The 20434-nt window shown below is 33.5% G+C and overlaps 2 protein-coding genes across 3 annotated transcripts in view; both read right to left on the bottom strand.

Annotated features, from left to right (window-relative positions):
• The window catches only part of LOC130446297 (sodium- and chloride-dependent GABA transporter 1-like), a 29059-nt gene extending 28295 nt beyond the window's left edge, over positions 1-764 (bottom strand). Inside the window, exon 1 of one of the 2 annotated variants that reach the window (XM_056782457.1) lies at positions 557-764. The gene's annotated coding sequence lies outside the window, so the exon portion shown is untranslated. The remainder of the gene's footprint in view (positions 1-556) is intronic. The other variant, XM_056782456.1, reaches the window with a different exon arrangement.
• Positions 765-5494: 4730 nt separating this feature from the next.
• Positions 5495-18499, bottom strand: LOC130446882 (uncharacterized). The gene is made up of 8 exons (XM_056783387.1): positions 18464-18499; positions 17967-17988; positions 17480-17551; positions 13635-13731; positions 9831-10819; positions 8095-8304; positions 6900-7118; positions 5495-5646 (listed from the first exon to the last, which is right to left on the bottom strand). Exons 1-8 carry the CDS (start codon positions 18497-18499, stop codon positions 5495-5497), a joined length of 1797 nt encoding a protein of 598 aa, XP_056639365.1.
• Positions 18500-20434: the final 1935 nt, after the last annotated feature.

The following is a 20434-nucleotide window of genomic DNA, read 5'->3' as shown; positions in this document are numbered from 1 at the left end:
TATGGAGAACCCAGCCTAGTAGCAGAGATCAGACTACCAGGACGACGTAGAACAGGACCTAAAAGAACTAAGCGTCCGAAACTGGCAGAGAAAAGTACAACGTCGAGGAAAATGGAGGACAGTTGTTCGGGAGAACAAGGTTCTTCAAGGACTATAGCGGCAATTGGTTTATACATCAGAGAATATAATTGAAACAAAGTTTTTTATAACTCAATGTTTAATTTTTTTTGTTTATGTACTTAGAGACTACAGCTAACAGAAACCTTATTTTATTTTTGAAAAAAGCATATCATATGTAGTCAGTAACAGATAAAAATTTTTCGGCAACAAATGTACTGTAAACCCAGCCTGCACATCTTTTTAAAAGTTATTTTTTTGGTGGTAAGATCCTTAATATGTACAGATAACTGTTTTCATTACTCGCGAATCGTGCTTGCGTATTTTTTTCGGGAATATGTTATAATCAAATCGAAGGTAAAAAGTCGTTCACAACTTATGTCTAAAGTCAGCACTAAAAGCAAGAATAGTCGATAAAAATATGGATAATTATCAATACCTTACTTGTAACAGATTTCTCTCCTTTTTTAAAAAAAACTGCCCATATATATCCTTTTAAAAATGTTTAAACACTATTAAACTGTTCACAATCTTCAACAAAAACTGAACACATTCCGATTTAAATTGTACCTAACCAAAACCGTTTTCTAAACCGTCTAAAACATTTTGTAGCTTGACTGCTTATATTAACCTTTCTGTTATAGTCTAGTCTTCAAGTTCAAAAAGGTATTAAGTCAATATACTATAAAAAAAATGTGTGGATAAGTTTATTGAGAATTATATCTAGATTATTGTGCTTAAAAAATGAGTTTATAAAAAAGTTATTAACAATAATAAACGCTCAAAAAATAGTGTTTGCTTTTCCGATTATAGCTTGTGAACATAAACATTTTCGAATTCTAAAAAAAAGATCCTTAAAGAGAAAGGAATTTATTAAAAATGTTGTAATTTCCGGAATTGTACCTTCATTATTTATAATTTTAATTTAATATTGAAAATAATCCTCTGCGTGTCATTGCTAGTTTGCCCGTACAGCTTATAATTTTATATTAAAATAAACTAGAATCCGTCGAGAGCAAGAAAATAGCAAGAATTATACAAGGGAGTGAAACTTTTGTACAAGTGTTAAACCAAAACCACGCATCTTACAGCATTATCAAAAATAAAGAAGTACATCCAGTAATTCCTACACTAAATGTTCCTGGTAATAGTATTTGCACCATTACTGTTAACATTCAAAAATTGAAATAAAAGTTAGTTATTGATGTTAACTGATTTTTTATTTCTAATTATTTTAAACGGGATTGGGAGAATTTAAGAGCACGTAAAGTACAAAGATGTGAAGTCGACTTCACAGTACAGTATGAGAAAAAAATTACAACAGTATTGTGTTTTTTGATTATCTTAAAACAATTATTATAAACAGTAACTATTTTTCTAAAACTTCTATGACATAATTTTGCTTTGTATTTATATAGAAAAGGCTCCAGGAAACGAAAAAATTTTACGAAAATTATTTAAACATTCTTTTAGTTTAGAACGATGAAGATGAAGAAAATTTTGTTAATAAAAAATCGTATAGTTTGTAGAAAAATTGACTTATAAAAAAATTCTCTAAAATGTTTAGATAATATTATAATTTTTTTAGATTCTTCAATTTACTTTGTATAGCTGAAAAAAATTTTTAATCAACGTATTCGCATTCGAGGAGGTGCGCCCAGTCTAACATTAACGCGCGGAGGGTTATTATTATAAATTAGCACGTTGAGCCCGGGTTTGATCCTAAGGCCTCCAACTGAACTTTCCCCACAGCCCAAAGCGGTCCTATGGATTGTCCGACGTATTTTATTTCAAATTTCCTCCACAGTTCAAAGTAATGTATTCAAAGGGTTTTGCAATTTGGTTGGACCGTCCTGGGTCTTTGAAACATTACCCTATACTTGATCCATTTGATTTTTTACATAATCTTTAAATTGTGAAACTTTTCTTCAACATAATTCGAATAAAATTTTTCATTAGTGTCAAATCACTAGATCTCACATAAAAGTATAAATCATCGTTCAAAGGATAAAAAAAAATTTTCCTCACTACAAGTATGGTGTACTTTTGAAGAAATATGATGAAAATATTTATTTCGAGTGAAAAGTGCAAAACATGATGCTTTTTGTATACAGTCCATAGGAACTCTCTGGGCCCTTGGGAAAAGTTTTAGCGGTAAACTTTTTATTTCAATTAATTGTTTCTTTTATTATAGAATTTAATAACACAAAAAGTTTTTTGGGTCAGGCGGAAAGTTTATCAAGTTTGGTTGGGGCTCAACGTGTTAAAATTATAAATAATGGAGGGACATTTAAGGAAGTCAACATTTTCTTTAGTGAACCTCCTTTTTTTTAATAATCTTTTTTTGATAATGTAGAGATATTTACACAAACCCAAACACTGTATTTTTAGAGATGCTTCATTTTTTTAAATTTTTTTATAAGCCACTTAACTTTAGAATCTAGACATTATTCAGGAATCGAATTAATTTGAACTTCTGGACTAGACTATAACGTGGAACTATTTAAAAACGTACAATTCGATTTAGAATTGCTCGAGTTGGGAAGGAAAAAAGTAGATGGCTGACGCAATTCTATAAAAATTGAACGAATGTAATTTTTGTTATTAAGAAAGAATTTCGCGCTAGGACACTGTAAAATTCGTCTATTTTTATATACGAATATTGAAATACCTTTTCTTTAACATGTAAGAAAGGATTATAAAGGATTATGAAAGTTATTTTACTCTGACATAAACTTATAAAATAACAGAAATATCATTCAAGTTGAAACACTTATGTAAATGAAGTTTGTTTATAAAAAAATATTTTGAATACTAAAAATCAAATATATTACCATATAACATATTTCTAAAAAAAGTTTCATCATTAGTACTGCAGTCGTCTTGGAAATTGGAAAAATAACAAAGAATTGATTCAGCTCATTTCCACAAACTTTTCAAAACGTCTTAGTAAAAATTCTATGCCTGTTTAACTCCGCCTGTGAACAAAAAATAGCCGGACGGATCCAAATCGGGGCTATATGGTTAGAACACCCAATCTCTGTGAAGTCACATTCGTGTACAGTATTCCTTTCAATAAGAATTTGGTTTAAGTGACGTTTTTTCATAATAGGCTATTCGAATGGACAAAAAAACTGAAAATATATTAATTAATTCAGTTTTTTCATAGAGGGGGTACTTCGGGATATCGAGATGTATTTGTCCCACTAGTTATTGGACATATACATCCCTTTGGTACTTATTATTTTAATAACGCGAACAATTTTGCATAGTGTTACATTATAAGCCGTACAAATTGTATTAGTTCTTTTTTTTGCTTCTTCTTAGTACAACGGACCTTTCCATAAGTCAATGATCCAAGTATCAACCACAGCTGTCACCACATGGTTGTATTGCTGTCCATATCGTAAAGACCAAAAGGTTAATCTGAAATTCATCCATCTTGGGATAAGGAATATCAACTTGGTTACCATCTTTGTCTTCTCTTTATAACAATTAGAAAGTACTGTGACATGTTTAGTGCCCTTCCAAGAAACTGCGCAAGTACGAAACTGAGCACGAACTTTTGGTATGTTTTTTCCTTATTAATTATTGATATACCAACTGCTGCAAAAGGTAATTTGCCAGAACTGTACTAGGTTGCTCGGCTGGGATATAAAATCTTGAAGAAAAAAAATGTTGTCTACAACTACCAATTGATTCAACTTTATTATAGTTAATTTGGAATTCATTTATTGTAATTTTCTTTGGAAGATTCTGATGAACTATCAGTAAACGACAAATTTTCACGGAGTTCAAATTTCGTTGGCATTTTTTCTCTATTACTTAATCTGTGCCGCTATCAACGATGTCAGAAATATTTTCAGTCAATTCCATCAACTCCTTGTTGGACAATGGCTTATTTTCAGAATTTCACTCTGCTGGGACATATTTGATCCATTGGGACTGAAAAGGGTAGCCTCGGAAAGCGAGACAGTATTGACTGGAGCATTATCATGAAGCAAGCGCAAACCTTGCCTTTTATCTGTAATTTTTTGACACTACTACCTTAGATAGTTAGAGTCGTATGTCGTATTCAAGGTTTCGATTCCTCAAAGTCTCGAAGTGAATAAGAAGAACTAGCTAACGGTTACTCGTCTCTTTTAGAGGGACCAGATGGCTTTTATTTGATGAGATACAACTGCAAAACGATCTTTTTCCGAAGAACAAATCAAGGATATTATACACAAGTTTTCATTGGGCGAACCATAATTTGAACAAAGGTGGTTGAAGGATTACATATTTTTAAGACAAAGCGAAGATCCTTTGCAGTACAAACCTGGACCTGATCGACCACAGAATGTTCTACGAATGTTCTGAGAGAAGTAAATGAAGAAAAACAGTAAACTCCGAAATGTAGTATAGACAAAGTTATTGGTGCATGTATCTCAGACATCATTATAAGTATCCAAGCATAGAGATGAATTCCGCATACTCAAAAAGGCCTCTTCGAGCCAAACCAGAAATACAAAATTTCTTGTTGAAACAAGGAACAAGCATTTCCGGCAAAACTTTGGAATAAAAATTTTAAAAAGCATGCAAACTTAATGTATTAAACAAACAGTTGTTAAACAGATCCTCTTCTAATTGAAATGCGGTCACAATTGACATGTTCCTGCCAGCTGATCCCAATTCAGTAGGTGATACTAACTCAGAAGAGCTTGCAGGAAATGTGGATACAACTTATTTTGAATAATCTTGTTGTTAATTGTCTTTGGTTTCCTTCAAAGTTGCTGTTTGTTTCTATTACATTACTATGTTAATTAATATAATAATAATTTTTTGCAGTAGCTTCAATTTTTGCCGGTTAGATGGGTCGAATACCTCTATGTGCAACGGTTCCAAAAACTCCAACCTAGTTGTGTTAACTCCACGGTCAACGGAACAGAATAAGTACATAAAACTTAGTATTAAGAGCAGATTAGTAAGTGCTGATATTTCTTTTCCCAGATTTTATCAAAAATTGACGTAAGAAACAATATGGTTCCAGATAAAGTTCGTGGGTGTGCAAGAAAGATCTGGATCATGAAATGAGTTTACTCCAGTCTCTGAAGACGCTAACTTGGTTATCGAAACGCACGTCAGACAGTGAAATTGTTTGTTACTGTAGTGGTGGTGTAAACAGTGTGTTAAGTGTAAATATCACCAACGATTTCAGAAACACCAACTTAACCTCAATAGAACAAAGAATTTATTTTTATTTCTGAGTTTTATAAAACAATTTAGTACGAATATTAAAAATAAATGTACTTGTTCAGTTTATTTAAAACCATATATTAAACATAAACAATTTTTATTCACATAATTTTGAAAATCGGAATATAAATACACATTCGAATCACAGTAAAAAGAAGTCGGGTCCTACGAAGTTACCACAAGTAGGAAAATTAGTAGGTGGTGCGGGAATATCTCCAGTATCTCCTACTTGGAACAAAATATCCATTCCTCTTGTCCAACCTTGAGCATTTTCATCTCGAAGCAACCAAAAACCTGAACAAATTTATACAATTTACAAAATATTTATTATTATTGGGTAACTAAAACTGATAGGTCGAAAAAAAATATCTGTAATCCTTTCTAATCAATTTACTTAATCATGTGATAAGTTCACAGTCTACACAGTTCTACAAAAGATATGAATGTGCTCTTATTATTCATATTATTTTTGCTTGTCTTATGTTTTGCATAATTATCGTCTTAATTAATTAATTAATATTAATTAATTAATTAATATTAATTAATATTAATTAATTAATTAATAAAAACATCACGTCATCCCCAATTTCAGCCCTCTTATCTTGTAGAATAGCTGATGTACTGAATCGTGAATCTGGATAGTTACCATGTGTTAATATTTTGTTTTCTATACTGAAAGTTCATTCTAATATAGATACACTCCATAAAAATGGCAACATTGTTCACAAAATCACAGTTATTGGAATTTTTTTGTTGTTATACTAATAGAAACTAATAAAAATACAAACAACGAGTCAAGAGAAATATCGATTAGTTTAATCTCCAGTTTTAGTTGGTAGACGCTCAGATAGTGGCCTGATGAAAGTGGACTGACCCTTCAGGCTTATCCAGAAGAGGACAGCAACACCACTGCATGAATCCGCAACTAGGTCTTAACAAAGATTTCCCCCACCCAAAAAAAAGGTGAAGATTTGGTGAGGTCAGATTAATATAATGTTAGGTCAAGTTTAGATTAAGTTAGGTTCATATTAGGTTATGTTATGTTAAAATTAGGTAGATCAATATTAGTTTAAGAAAATTCGTGAAGATGAAAGAAGATGAAAATAGAGGAAACAACAAAGAATAAGACGCTTTCAATCATGTGCTAAAAGCAACGTTCAGTCAAAGAATTAGTTCCTTACATGATAAAAAAGAGGTTTTAGTGGGTGGGAGTCCTACACTACCAAGAAAGGAAAACCTCACCAAAAAAGATTAGGTTAAGTTGAACTTCGTTAGGTTGAGATTAAGTTAGGTTAAAACTAGGTTATGTTAAGATTAGGTTAGGTTAATTAGGATAGGTTAATTAAGTTAGGTAAATTTTAAGCAAACTGGTTGCTCAAACTTATCAAACCGGAAAAAACAGCTGAGAAACGCACAATAATTGAGATATAACGCTCAAACTTCACACGAACATCAAAAAAGGTTGCACCAAATTTGGAACAAAAGTTCAGGTCAAATTCGATCACACCATGTACTTTTGAATTAAATAATTTCTACTACCTATTTACCTGGATTGTTTGCAAGGAATCTAATAACCACTATCCCATTTTTAGGCACTCTTATTGTATGTTTTCTGACTGGATTTTGTAAATTTCTTTTGATAAAATCGAAATTTTCATCGAGCTTCTCCACGTCAGATTTCGTCAAAGGATATTTGGGTATTTTATAACCGACTACATAAAATTGATAGCCGTGAAGATGAAAAATGTATTCCTCATCATTCCCTCCTAAAAAAAATTAAATTATTACTCTACGAAAGGAGGTCACAAGCACCTGAACCATAGAAAAAAGCCTGAAGCATATTTAACCTATGAGTGAGGTTTCCATATTTTTCACAAATAGAAAACATTGTTTATTGATATTAATTTACACAGTTGAAAAGCTTACACTGTTGTTTATTTTTTAACATAATAACACTTTCAAAAACGGTGCTCCAGCTTTTGTATTTCTGAACAGAAGCCAATTCGATAAGGAAGCTTGTGACCTCTACTCCTACTTCATTTTTTCGACAGATTTGCACTTCTCCAAACAAAGCGGTCCCGATAAATTGATGTTCTGCACGTCTCCAGGTGAATTAGATGTTCATGAGCCACGTCTGCCTATCGAGTAGGTCTTGCAGATACTGCTCTAGGTAGTATTTTGTTGGATAACTCAGAAGAGCATTTGACGTGGTAGTATCGGTAAAGCACAATTCAACAAAATTTCTTCAAAAACTCATAGGCTTAACGAGCGACGTGGGATCGAGGGTTATAGTGAAGAAGCTCTTCGTCAATCTTACCTTGATTACTCACCGGAGTTTGGTTAATGTTTCACAATATCTGTCTGAGTTTACTCTCATCTCTGACTGCATTAAATCGATGAAGAGTACACCGTACGTTCCCAAAATATAGTCTCTTTTCTGGTCGACTGCGAGGATACTTAAGATCTTACTCCTTGTGATCGTCATTCAAAATCCGGAGAATCCAACGAGCACTCATCTTGCTAAAATTGAACTTCTAAACTCTGCTCTTCATCTTGAACTTCCACGCGTCCATAAGCAAAAGCCTTGCACCAGTTGCGGATGTGCTGAATGGACATTCACTCCATCATAAACCTCCGTCAGTAAATGGATATAAGCAGATTCCTTCCGCAGTTAGAGTGGAAGTCTCGTGGTAATCAATTTTGTAAGTGATAAAAGTTAATTGAAAATTATTTATTTGTTACCTTGATCTATGAGTACGAGTTCCGTTCTGCTACCCAATGGAATGTGTTCTAAATGAACGCAATCGCAATGTTTTCCATGACATCTATCCGGTAAATGCGATTCATTGCACACCGAATCCAATGGTACATCGTAAGGTTGAGTCAATACAGGTGCAGGAGGGAAAGTAAAAGAAATATTGTTCATTTTATACTGATTAGTTGAAAGAATATCTGTAAAATAGAAGATATCGATACAATGTTACATATTTAATTAAGAGAAAAACAACAATTTTTCTAAGAGATCATAACAAAAAATGGCAGTCGATAGGAAAATTATTTTCCTTGAGAAAGAAGTACAAACATTATAGGAAGAATCAAATATAACAGTAAAAAATAAACGACAATAACTGGAGAGACTGGAGAAAAAAAAGATTAAGATCTAGACTAGGTAAGGTATTGTCTAGTTAAACATGAAGAAGTTAAACATAAAGAAATGAAAAAAAATGAATGAAATGAAATTATTCGATCAATTAGGTTCATTTAGAACTAATATTTTTGCAAATGTCAAAAAGACGGATTCCCTGTAATTAACTTCGACTTTTTATGCACGACTACACGACGAAAAAATTCTAACATGTATCTTGAATGTCAATAGGAATAAATCCTTACTATTCCTCATTATGCAAGATAAATATTCAACACCAGAAAGAACTTTTAATAAAAACATTCCCACATAGTATGCAGAAATTTCGCAAAGAAGAATTGGGGTTGTAAGTCAAAGATCCCAGTTTGGATATACACGGCAATCGTAAGATTAATTATCACGTATCAGGCAGTCGTTTGAGGTCCTAGAATTAGTCTGAACACCAAGTGGTCTGGCTTGCATATTTGCAATCGGTGCCATGAAATCATGCTCAACAGTTGCACTAGAAGAGAATCTAAATATTCGTCACTCTGAATGTACAGCGAAGGAATCAACAATTGATAAAATCTGGGACGTGCCTCAGGAAGATGCATCGCAAAAAGTTTCAAAACTAAGCTGTAAAAGAAAATAGGATCAAAATACTATACTAGAAATTAACAGAAATGCTATCAAATTGTATACAGATGGTTCCAAAACAACAGATAGAACTGGAATAGGATTGGGCCTTGACCAAACACTCTGAAAGGCTGGGCGCCCATTAGATCTGTAAGCTCCAATATGATGGGAACGAAATAGCTGCCAACCCTTCATGAGACCTGAACCCCTTTGTAGTGTGAGCTACAAAACAACTGAGAAAAGAAGTTGGGGTTATAACAAAAAACTAGGATAATCTACAGGGGTTGAGACAGGCGAAGACACTTCTGAGAAACTATACCCAGAGAAGATCTGCTGAATGTACCAACATAGGAATAACAAAAAAGTTCTGTCGAGGCACTGTTGCTTCAATGGACATTTCAAGGCTAAACTTAGCAGAGAATACAACGTGAACACCTTAGTATCACATAAAGAAAGGGGATCCTTTGGGACGCGGTGTACATGATATCCCAAGTCAAGTAGTCACTTGGTTCAAAATTAAACATGGGCACATCTTTGTTAGATTAGCTTAATTCGATGAGGAAATTTATTAACATCAATAGAAACTAGATTAAAAAATAAAAATGATATTTTCTTAAATGTAAGTTGAGCAAGATCAGAATAAAGGAATCACCCTATATAAGAAACAATTAGAACTAGTTAAATAAAAATCGTATAAATTAAATAATAATTAACTTACTTTTCGTAGTACCGCTCACACTCTTCGCATCGAATCCAAGATAAAATCTCTTATCAACATACAATTGCCTCAAACTTCCTTCCATACCTTCAGCAGGTCTAATATCCCCAACGCAGACTTTCCCATTAGCACCACCACAGAATCCAGTATCGAATTTTCTTAAATCCCCGACGTAATCAAATTTTTTCAAATTAGTTCCTTCAGCTGCGCCCTTATAAGCTATAATAGCTTTACCAACTAAGCTATTCGATTCGCATTGAGATTTTGCTGTGATAAAATAAGAACCAGGATCTTGATTAGCTTCCAAAACGAAGTCCACAGTTTCTCCTTTGTTGAGTTTAATGGAAGAAACTTCGAGAGGAACAATAGGATCGGCGTCAACGGTGACGACGTTAACAACGTGGTTATCCACACTAAAAGTTATGGGGCAACCTGAACCACTACTATGAATTAATCTAAATAATGATCTAGCTCCTTTATGTACAACAAATTTAGTGAGATCTGATCTATTCGGTCCAACTCCATTGATTAAGATATTCTGGCGCGTTTGGGACAAAACTAAAATTTGATTTTTATCATCGATATCATAATGATGTATATTCGGTTCGATTTTCTCGGATTTTCTAACTACTATAGCACCATACAATCCTTCAAACCGATCTGAATCAGCGAACGCGTGATACGAATGTGTTCCTGGTGATGAAGCTCTGAATCTATACTGAAAAGTTGTGTAAGCATTAATAGGACATTGTGTTATCAAAGGCACGCCGTCCATAAAAGGCGCTTCTCTATTGGTTTGTCCTCGCCAATGCATGGTAATACTTTGACCTTGGAGTTTATTTATTACGTTAATTACTAAAATGTCATTATGACATACTTGGAATGTGGGCGCTGGTAATTTACGATTAGCGGTGATGAGTTCTAAAGGTAAGTCGATTTGGGATGCACAAAATGGGCAGTCAGTACTATTTTGGCATTCTTGACATATCCTAAAACAAACATTATTTTTTTTTTAAATTTAGCGGCTATATCGACTATACCGAAAAAAAAATGGCGAATCTTAATGGGGTTTCAATAATTCTATACTTTGTCCATCCAAGAAACGATATGGTCAAAAATATTATCGTCCATAATACACGTGATCTCTAACAGAGTCGACTAAGAGACGACAAGGAGTTTATTGAATCTTATTAATTAGTAAACGCGAATAAATAATAAAAAAAAACAAAAAAATATTAAAATAATAACAGATATTTCTTCTCATATTAGTCCAGTTACTGAAAATCTTAAGAACTACTACTAGAAGAATCATCATTAAGATTAATTATTAATACATCCCTCAAATAGTCGTGTGACTAACACACAGATGGCGCTGCCATTGTTAAGTCCATATGACGTTCTTGAGGTACCAACTTTCAAAAGTGACAGTTAACCTACTTTTGTTATGTTCAAAATAATGATTTCAAAACAATTCCGTGTTATTTTATCATTTCTTCTTGATGAAAACAAATAGAACGTGGTCGTACAGACACCGATGTTCGTGAACGTTTTGGTGATGATGATTAGATCAGTGATTGTTCATGTTTGCACATAATAAATCAGATTTTTTGCGTCGATATATGACGATAAATGAAACATAGATTCATCACTTCAGTCCGGAATCAAAACGATCATAATCTAAGTGGACTGCAGCCGGTGAACCACGTCCAAAGACACAACAGTTAGCTGGGAAGGTTATGGCTTCAGTATTTTGGGATGCGCATGGAATATTCTTCATCGACTATCTCCAAAAGGAAGAGACATTCAATAACGAATACTACAAAGAGTTGTTGGATTGCTGGAATGAAAAAATCGAGGAAACTGTTTCACCAAGAAAATGCACCGATTCACAAATCGGTGGCAACTATTGTTAAATTTAACGAATTACACTTCTAATTGCATCCTCATCCACCGTATAGTCCAGATCTTGTTCCCAGTGACTACTGGCTACTCGCTGATCTCAAAAAAATGATCGCAGGCAAGAAATTTAGCTCAAATGAAAAATCTATTGATATCTAAAATCTGTGAGTTCTTGGCCTAATCGTAAATAGAATGCAGTCGCAAAAATCTTAATACATGCGTCAGTTACAAGTCTCGATAAGCTCTACAGAAAGCTTCAGCTTCTTTCCATTTTATTATAGTATATTTAGAAAAATGTATCAAATTCAGTTTCATGCTGATATAAAATGTTTGACTACAGAAAAATCAGCACCACCACAAATCAAAAAACAGAAAGCTCTTTACTGTAACTTGTGTTCATCATTCTCAATAATTAAAAATTGGTCCAAATTGTTTCGCTGGAGACGAGAATCATTAGAAGAGGTCTCAAGTGCGGGAGGTCCTGTGGCGATGACTAACTACTCTAGAAAACATTAAATTTTTGGAAAACATTATTCAAGTAACCAGCAACTACGAACAATAATTATTTGTATGCCAAGGATTGGAAGTGCTGCTTTGTTAGACGAGTCTGAAAATTCTAATAAAGTAGTATTTCAGCCGCGGCGTACACAACATTTTTTAGACGACGCATAAGGACCAAAACTTTTTCAATTACACTGAGGAGTAATTCTTCATCGCAGATGTTTTCTTTTTCATCATCATTCATTGTTATTCATTAATTTAAACAAAACTTCGGATAAAACAAATAATTTCAGAAAATTAAAAATTTAAGGTTATGCAAAATCATCGAAATGAAACTGTCAACATTGAAGTGGCTACTCCAGAGCGTCCCGAAAATGTTTTGCAGTACGGAACTGTCACTTTCTCGACATGGAACACTCAAAACGCAACTTTCGGTATGTAAATGAATATAGAACGAACAATTTTCAGATGGCGTCGTCTAAAAAAGAAATTGCAGCACGGATGAGCATTTTCATAGAAAGTATTCCAATACATGAGCATTCAAATATGACAAAATTAATGCAAGGTGGGTGCCTCGGATTCTCAGTCTCCAATTGGATATAGTGAGCGATTATTAGAGTTACACAAAAAGTGTAGTCCAATCCTTTTACTTACATGAAACATCGAAAAAAGATTCCGTAGTGTCATCGGAAATGAGAATCTCGTGCCAAAAACAGCAAAGTCATGACAAGCACCAAAAAGTGATAGCTGCAATATTTTGAGGCTGCGAGGGTATTGATTGACTTTAAGGAAACAACAATCGTCAACTTACTGAATTACTAAGACAGTTGCATCAAAAAATTGTCGAAAAAAGGTGCGGCAAAATCATACGAGGTGTGCGCTTGTTTCAGTACAATGCTCCAGACCACACTGTGCTTTCCAAGGCTACTGTACACGAATGTGGCTTCACAGAGATTGAACACCCACCAGATAGCCCTGATCTTGCCCTGTTCCACTATTTAAAGGTGATTAAACGGTCGGTATACAAACATTTTGACTCTAAAGATGCATCATATTTTTATACTAGCTTAGAAGCTTTAGTCAGACGTTTTGAAAAGTGTGTGCAAATAATGGGAGCATGTATTAAAATTAAGCATAGTTTTTTCTTTCTATGTTGGGCTAAAAACTTATGAACTTCACTATACAATTAAACCCTAATTCTTAGAAAATGAAATTGTGTGTCAATCTATACGTTTTAAACAACTGTCATTTATTTTTTTGTTCTTTTATAAAATTGTAGATTCATGTCACTACCAAAAAAGGCGATGGGACATATAGAAAACTTACTGCTACTTACTTAATTTCTGTAAAATGACATATTTGTCAAAATTTCTAAATATATTATTAATACAAAATCATACTTACACAGATGTTGGTAATTTTTCTATAGTTAATTTAAATCTACAAATCATGGGCCAATCAAGATCATGACAAGGTCGGTCGCAGCTTTTGAACCTTTGATCTGTATAAAAAAAAATTGTTTCATTGTTCATTTAAAATGCACCAGAGATAAATTTTTTTCATAAATCTTGATACAATTATTGATCTTCAATGTTAATTATAGCATGGGGCCGAAGTCATGGCAAAATTTTTTTCTTCTATATATGAGAACAGGCCACAAACATGTATGGATTCTGTAGAAATTCTGCAAGCATAGTAGGTATGCGGAACAACAGATGACACTGTTGTAGCTGGTAACAGCGCAGCGAGGTAAGTTTTGTGAGAAATTAAAGTAACCTGTCTGAGTAGCACGCTTATTCGATGAAATGTCACAGTGAATTATCAAAAACTCCCTAATTGATCACGAGGTATCCTGTGGACGAGACTTTTCTCGATGTCCCTTGCCTTCTTCAATTCTTCGTCTCTGTCTTCAGCGATCAACTGCTCGATGACGACAAATGCCGTGTCGTGTCGATCCGCACACTGTAAGAGCCGGTGCACAGAAGATGAATTATTTTTTTCCAACGTATTTTCCTCTAACAATCCTTTCACAAATCATACTCAAATGAACCTTGAGACAAATTAGTATACGATTCCAAACGAGACGAAGAGGAAGAAACTTCGGTGGTTTGATTCCGCTACCGGATGGAGCCAACTCGTTGATAGATTAGCGTAGAACCAAGAATTCTTGACCTCTTAACGGGCTTCACCTGGATCTTCGGTTGGAAGCCCTGGGTGAAGGAGAGATCCAAAGGCTTTTTTTCTCCGCAACTTTGATGTTACGGTCTTGATAAAAGCACCGGTTAGAGCTTCGACACTGATAGAAATCGATGCTTTGGGGGTAGCGAGTTTAGTGGTCCGTATCCACAAACACAAGCTTCACAAACGAGGGTTGTTTGGCTTAGGTTGCGTGTAGTCGATTCAGGCTAGTGTCGATTTTCAAACACCGATCAAAGAATGTTTTTATCGAACGCTTGTGATGTATTCACATGTCGAAGTTTCTGGAACCGTTGGTGATATTAAAGTTTATTCGATAATCAAGTGTAGTGTACTGTAGTGGTAATATAAAGAGTATGCTGGAGCTCTTCTCGATCGTATATGTTTTTACATTGAGCTGCAGCTCCGCCGAACTTTTTGCTACCTTTGTTTTTTATTTATATTTTATACAAAAATATGTCAAGTTAAGACAACTTAATCGTCCATTTTCGCTTTATTTGTCTATCCGGAACGTACTCGCAAGCGTGTAAACCTCGAAATGTGTGTAAAACCTTAAGTCTTGTGTACGTTTGTCAAGCGTTGGCAAGCGTGTGAATGTAGCATTAATATGAGAAAAGGCTGGAGTTTCGAAAACAGGAACCCACCGATTGGCTTAAAATTACCTTCTACACTATTACATACTAGATGATTGTACCTAAAAGGATTTTTCGCGTCTCACAAGAAAAGGGATTGAAGAAAAATTTCCTAACCTAATCTAACCTAACGTACGTGGTTAAGTTAGGTTAGGTTAGAAAAAATGTAAACAACTTTATTTCTCTAATGAATTTCTATAAGTGATATTTTTTGCTACCTTCTTGTGAGCCTTTGTAAAAAATGAATGATGTTTTCATTATGGTTCGATATTTATTTTTCACACATCATAAACAGTCGTCAGTTTTTTGTTAGAATAAGAAAATTCGAAAGCAATTACTAACGAAGAAACTATTAAGTCATCCATCAATGTGAAATTGATAATATCTGCTATTAGAAGTGTTGAAAAGTGAAATTTTTGAAATGACATTACATTAAAGAAATAATGATACTGAAGTAGTTAATAATGAAAGTGCTCACGAAATATTGTTTATATTAGTTATACCAGGTCGAATCAATAATTTCTTCTTTCAAACCCAATGGAATCATTTTGCTTAAACCGAATTAATAAACTATGGGACATGTTCATTCTTGGAGTCAAAAACTTCGTTTTATTGCTTTTCTTAACCCCCTATCGGTAAAGTTAGGGTTGGATTCGACCCCAGCGAGTTTTATAACTCCCCACTCCCCTTTTCTGAGAAAGCTGTGGTTCCCAGCTATCCTACCAGTCAGTCGTCCCTAGAACGCGGAGGAAGCCACGTCATTCTGGTGAGCGACCTTCAATTATCCGAACCCTTCATTAATCGCGCTAAGGGTTGAATCTGACCCCACCTTACTGTTTAAATCACACTTACTAAGTCCTTAGAACTCCTGAGGAGATATACAAAGAGTTTATCCTACAGGCGGCTGAGACAGAGGATGGCGACAATATCGATTCAGAAAACTTCTCATAATTCTTAGTCAGATGTAGATGACGAGAGAAATTTTGAGCTAGGAAAGTCTTCGAAACAATATGGACCATCCATTCAAAATTTTATCGTAAAATATTAATACTCATCTCTCTGGTCGACATGGGGAAGCAAGGGGGTAACTAGTGAATTGGAAATATATGTATGGGGTCTGATCCAACCCAACCTTACCGTTTATGTCAGGAAAATTTATCTTACCGTTAGAGGGTTAAGAAAATAACGTTTCAAAGACCAAAAATAGACATCATATTCGCATACCAGAAAGCCTGGTAGCACTTCCTGCTCTTTGCTCGTATCTCCTAAATTTTCCAATTTTCATAATACTCAATTTTATATGTAATGGAGGAAGGATAATGTTGTCAAAAACTACTAATGAATCTTCGACTTCGATTTCCACCCTTTTAAATTCCAAAGATATTTCGAATGGTAACGAAACTAAGAATTTGCAAGACAGTTTTACAGCCTAGGTTGTGCTATTTGGTAGATAAAGAGGAAACCAGGCTAACTTTATGGGAGAAAAGAGTATTATTAAAAATCTTTAGATAGATACGAATGGAACAAAATGAATGAAGAAAAAGAAGGAAAAAAAAGTGAGTTGGTTGGGGTATATAGCCAAAATGGAAGAAAACAGGTGGGTGAAAACAGTCTTAACAAGTGGGGAAGATGCATAAAGAAGAAGAGGGCGTAGAAACTGGTTAGATGCATTTAAGAAAGTTAGGGATAGCGAATAGTAAAGATACTATAAGCCATGTTGGTGTAAGGCCCACTGTATTTTCTTTCAAGGGCCAGTTTTTTCTTCCTTTGACTTTGTACAATGTGCAATAAGTACCCCAGCGTATTTATTTCCATTATGTAATAGAATACATGTTTGGCAACGTTTCGATTGTCAATGAATTAACCCAACTAGTTTGGTTCGTATTGTTTCAATCTTATTTTAATCAACAATTTTTTAATATTTGAACAAATGGTAATACTATTTTCTCCTGAGTCCAAGGAAAGCAAATTCCGTTAAATTTTCACTGGCAACTTAAGTAAAAATAAAATTGAAACCCCCGAATTATTGAATGAGTAGTCTTCGTAATAAGGAAAGTTTTTCGTTAAATTATTTTACGATATATAGAAGATATCGATACATTTCTACGATATATCGTAAAGTATCGATAATAACAATATATTATATCGGAAAAAAAATCGATATTCAAACGAAATATGAAATTTTTGCACCAGAAACCAGTCAATGATATCTTAATAACTCGACATGGTATTTCAAGTAAAATATTTATATTGTTGTACTCAACATACTTATACTTAATAATTATACAATGGGTTTTTATATCATGATAAGTACTTGATGGCGTAACACAAATAGATGATGTTGAGAGTTTCTCTTTCTTTTTAAATCAAATGAAATATACAATTTAGTTCAAATTATCGCATAACTCTGTTCGATCTTACCTGGCGCCGGAGTTAAATATAGTAAAGTGAAAGTAACTGCTACCATTCCTAAGAATACTGACAATCTCAGTACTACCAGATTCGTTCCAGAAGTCATATTTACCATTACTTATCATAACAGTTTCGATAATGCTGCAGATATGTTTACTTCATTCAAACTGCAAAAATCAAAATCGTTGATCGTTATCGAAGTCATTTAAGACAGTTTAATCAAATATTTTAAGGTTATGGACTCACAAAATGGTTCTTTTGCTGATAAAAAACAGAACAGCAACAGAAATAAATTATAATTAAACAAAAAAAATAAAAACACGTTAGAGTTTATGGAACTGTTGGTAATGTTCATAATGAACACACTGTATACATTATGACTACACCGTCAGTCACAATTACACCAACTGACTCGCGTTTCGATAACCAAATTATCGTCTTCAGAGACTGAAGGTAAACTGGTGAAGAGAAACCTAACTTATGGTAAACAGCTTACCTTCAGCCTCTGAAGATGATAACTCGGTTATCAAAACACGCGTCAGAAAGTGTAATTTTGAGTAATGGTGTAGTGGAAGTCTTCGGATATCATCTATGACTTTAACTGAAAGTGGTTTTATGAAAACACTCTTCACTTTTTCCATGACTTTTATCGATATTATAACTATAACTTAAAACACTGGAAGTATTCAAAACACTTTATACACCACCACTACACCAACACTGACGATTACACTGTCTGAGGAGCGTTTCAATAACCAAGTTATCGTCTTCAGAGAAGGTAAACTGTTTACCTTCAGTTTACCAAGCCGATTAAGGTCAATTGTCATTCCACATTCATTGATGTGTTCTGATGTCTATTGACGTCAATCTAGTTTTGTCAGATATTATCAATTAACATTTATTTGAGCCGATTGAGGTCCATTGTCACTTCATGTTGATTGATGTCTATTGACTTCGAATCACATAATTTCTTACATATTCGGCTGACTTGGCGTCTAGTTTTGTCAGATATTGTTGATTAATATTCATTTGAGGCGATTGAGGTCAATTGTCACTTCATCATTGAAAGGATATTCGATCTATGAAATATCATATATATAAAAACCGGCATTAATTATGATAAACTTCAGTAAAAGTTCATTTTTTTTTTGGTTTACCTCAATAATTATAAAATTTTCTACGTCTGGCAACGTTGTTTAAAGTTACTACTTGTTCGGTCTATAACTTGCTATGCACATCGTGCTATATTTACATTGCATATTGTCAAATCGTTATTTATTTAATTGCTATTAATTGGCTATATAAAATTTAAGTTTACATATAATTTAATTTCGTAAATAAATACTACTATACATGTTTCGAATATGGAATTTAATTAAAGATAAACATATCGATATCTATTTGCCAATGAAATAAACCTCGCAAATATCAATTAAAATTTTAAAATTCAAGTTGTTAGTTCTACTTTAAACAAGTACAAATCTAATAAATGAACAATAATAGAATGATTATTCTACTAATACATACAATGCGGTCCATATATTTGGAATAATTTCAATTTTAGCGTTAATATGTACTATGTAAAAAAAGCCTGAAACGGTCGATTTTTATTCTTAAATTGACAATGAAAATATTATCCATTATAAGCACCCTCTAGAAAATTTTAAGTAAGACAGGGGGTCGTGTGGTACCTACCTTGTTGGAAAAGGATTTCAATACTCTGTTCAGCAATATAAAGTTTTTCAAATTTGGTACAATCGTAACTGAGAAAAAAAAATTTGTAGATGTAAAATTTTAATAATGTTTCTATTACAAAACTTGTGATTAGAGGCATTATCAAAATTTTACATCTTAAAAATCAATTTTCCCATTTATGATTGCACCAAATTTAAAAAACTTTATATCGCTGAACAGATAACTAAAATCTCTTTCCAACAAGGGTACCACACGACCCCATTTCTTATTTAAAAATTTCGCGGGGGTGCTTATAATTCAGAAGGGGATAGTATTTTCATACTGTAAATTGTATAATTAAAAATAAAAATTTACAAATTAATTAATTATTAATTAATTTCGAATAGCAGCTAGTTTATACCAACAAATATTTCGCAATCGTCGAACTCCACATCATTCTACATTTGCAAGTATTGAAAGAAGGCTGAAAGAAACCGGAAAATTGTTAATTAAAAGAAATAATGCTGGAAAATAACGTACAACAAGGACTGTGCATCTGGAAGAGGAAATATTAAATAATATTTTTGAGAAACCATATTTAAGTAAGTACTCGAACTTTGGGTCGAACTTTAAGAGTGGACCATTCTATGGAAAGTTTTAAAAGAACATGCATACAAATTGGCCAGTATTCAAGAATTGGAACCTAGAGAGTTTCAGGTGCGTATGGAATTTTCATACTGGTATTTACAAAAGTGTCGTGAAAATCTAAATTTTACAAAATATGTGTTGTATACCGACGAGACTAGATTGACTAGGGAAGGAATATATAATTCTAGAAATAGTCACGTTTGGGATGAAAAAAATCCGCACTTTGTTCGTAAAAGGGGATTTCAGCGTTCGGTTAATGTGTGGTGGTTGGAGATTGCCTAATTGGACCTTACATTTTACCAAATAAATTAAATGAAGCAATTTATGTTATTTCAACACAATGGGGCATTTGTTTATTTTGCTGCAGCGGCAAGAAATTACTTAAACAGACGTTTTAGAGAAAAATGGATTGGTCGGGGTGGAGACAATAGTTGGCCTCCAAGATCACCTGACTAAAATCCTAACGACTTTTTATTTGGGGCTATATGAAGTCTTTAGTGTACGAAACAATCATCGAATCTGAACAAGATCTAATTAATAGGTAGAATTCAAGCTGCGGCAGAAATCATTCAATCCCATCCAGATTTATTCTCAAAGACACGTTTTTCAATGACAAAACTATGTAATAAGTGTATTGAAGTA

Source organism: Diorhabda sublineata, chromosome 7, assembly GCF_026230105.1.
Source record: "Diorhabda sublineata isolate icDioSubl1.1 chromosome 7, icDioSubl1.1, whole genome shotgun sequence".
Taxonomy (NCBI): Eukaryota; Metazoa; Arthropoda; class Insecta; order Coleoptera; family Chrysomelidae; genus Diorhabda; species Diorhabda sublineata.
Note: the sequence above shows the minus strand (reverse complement) of the source record. Positions and strands in the feature narration are given on the sequence as shown.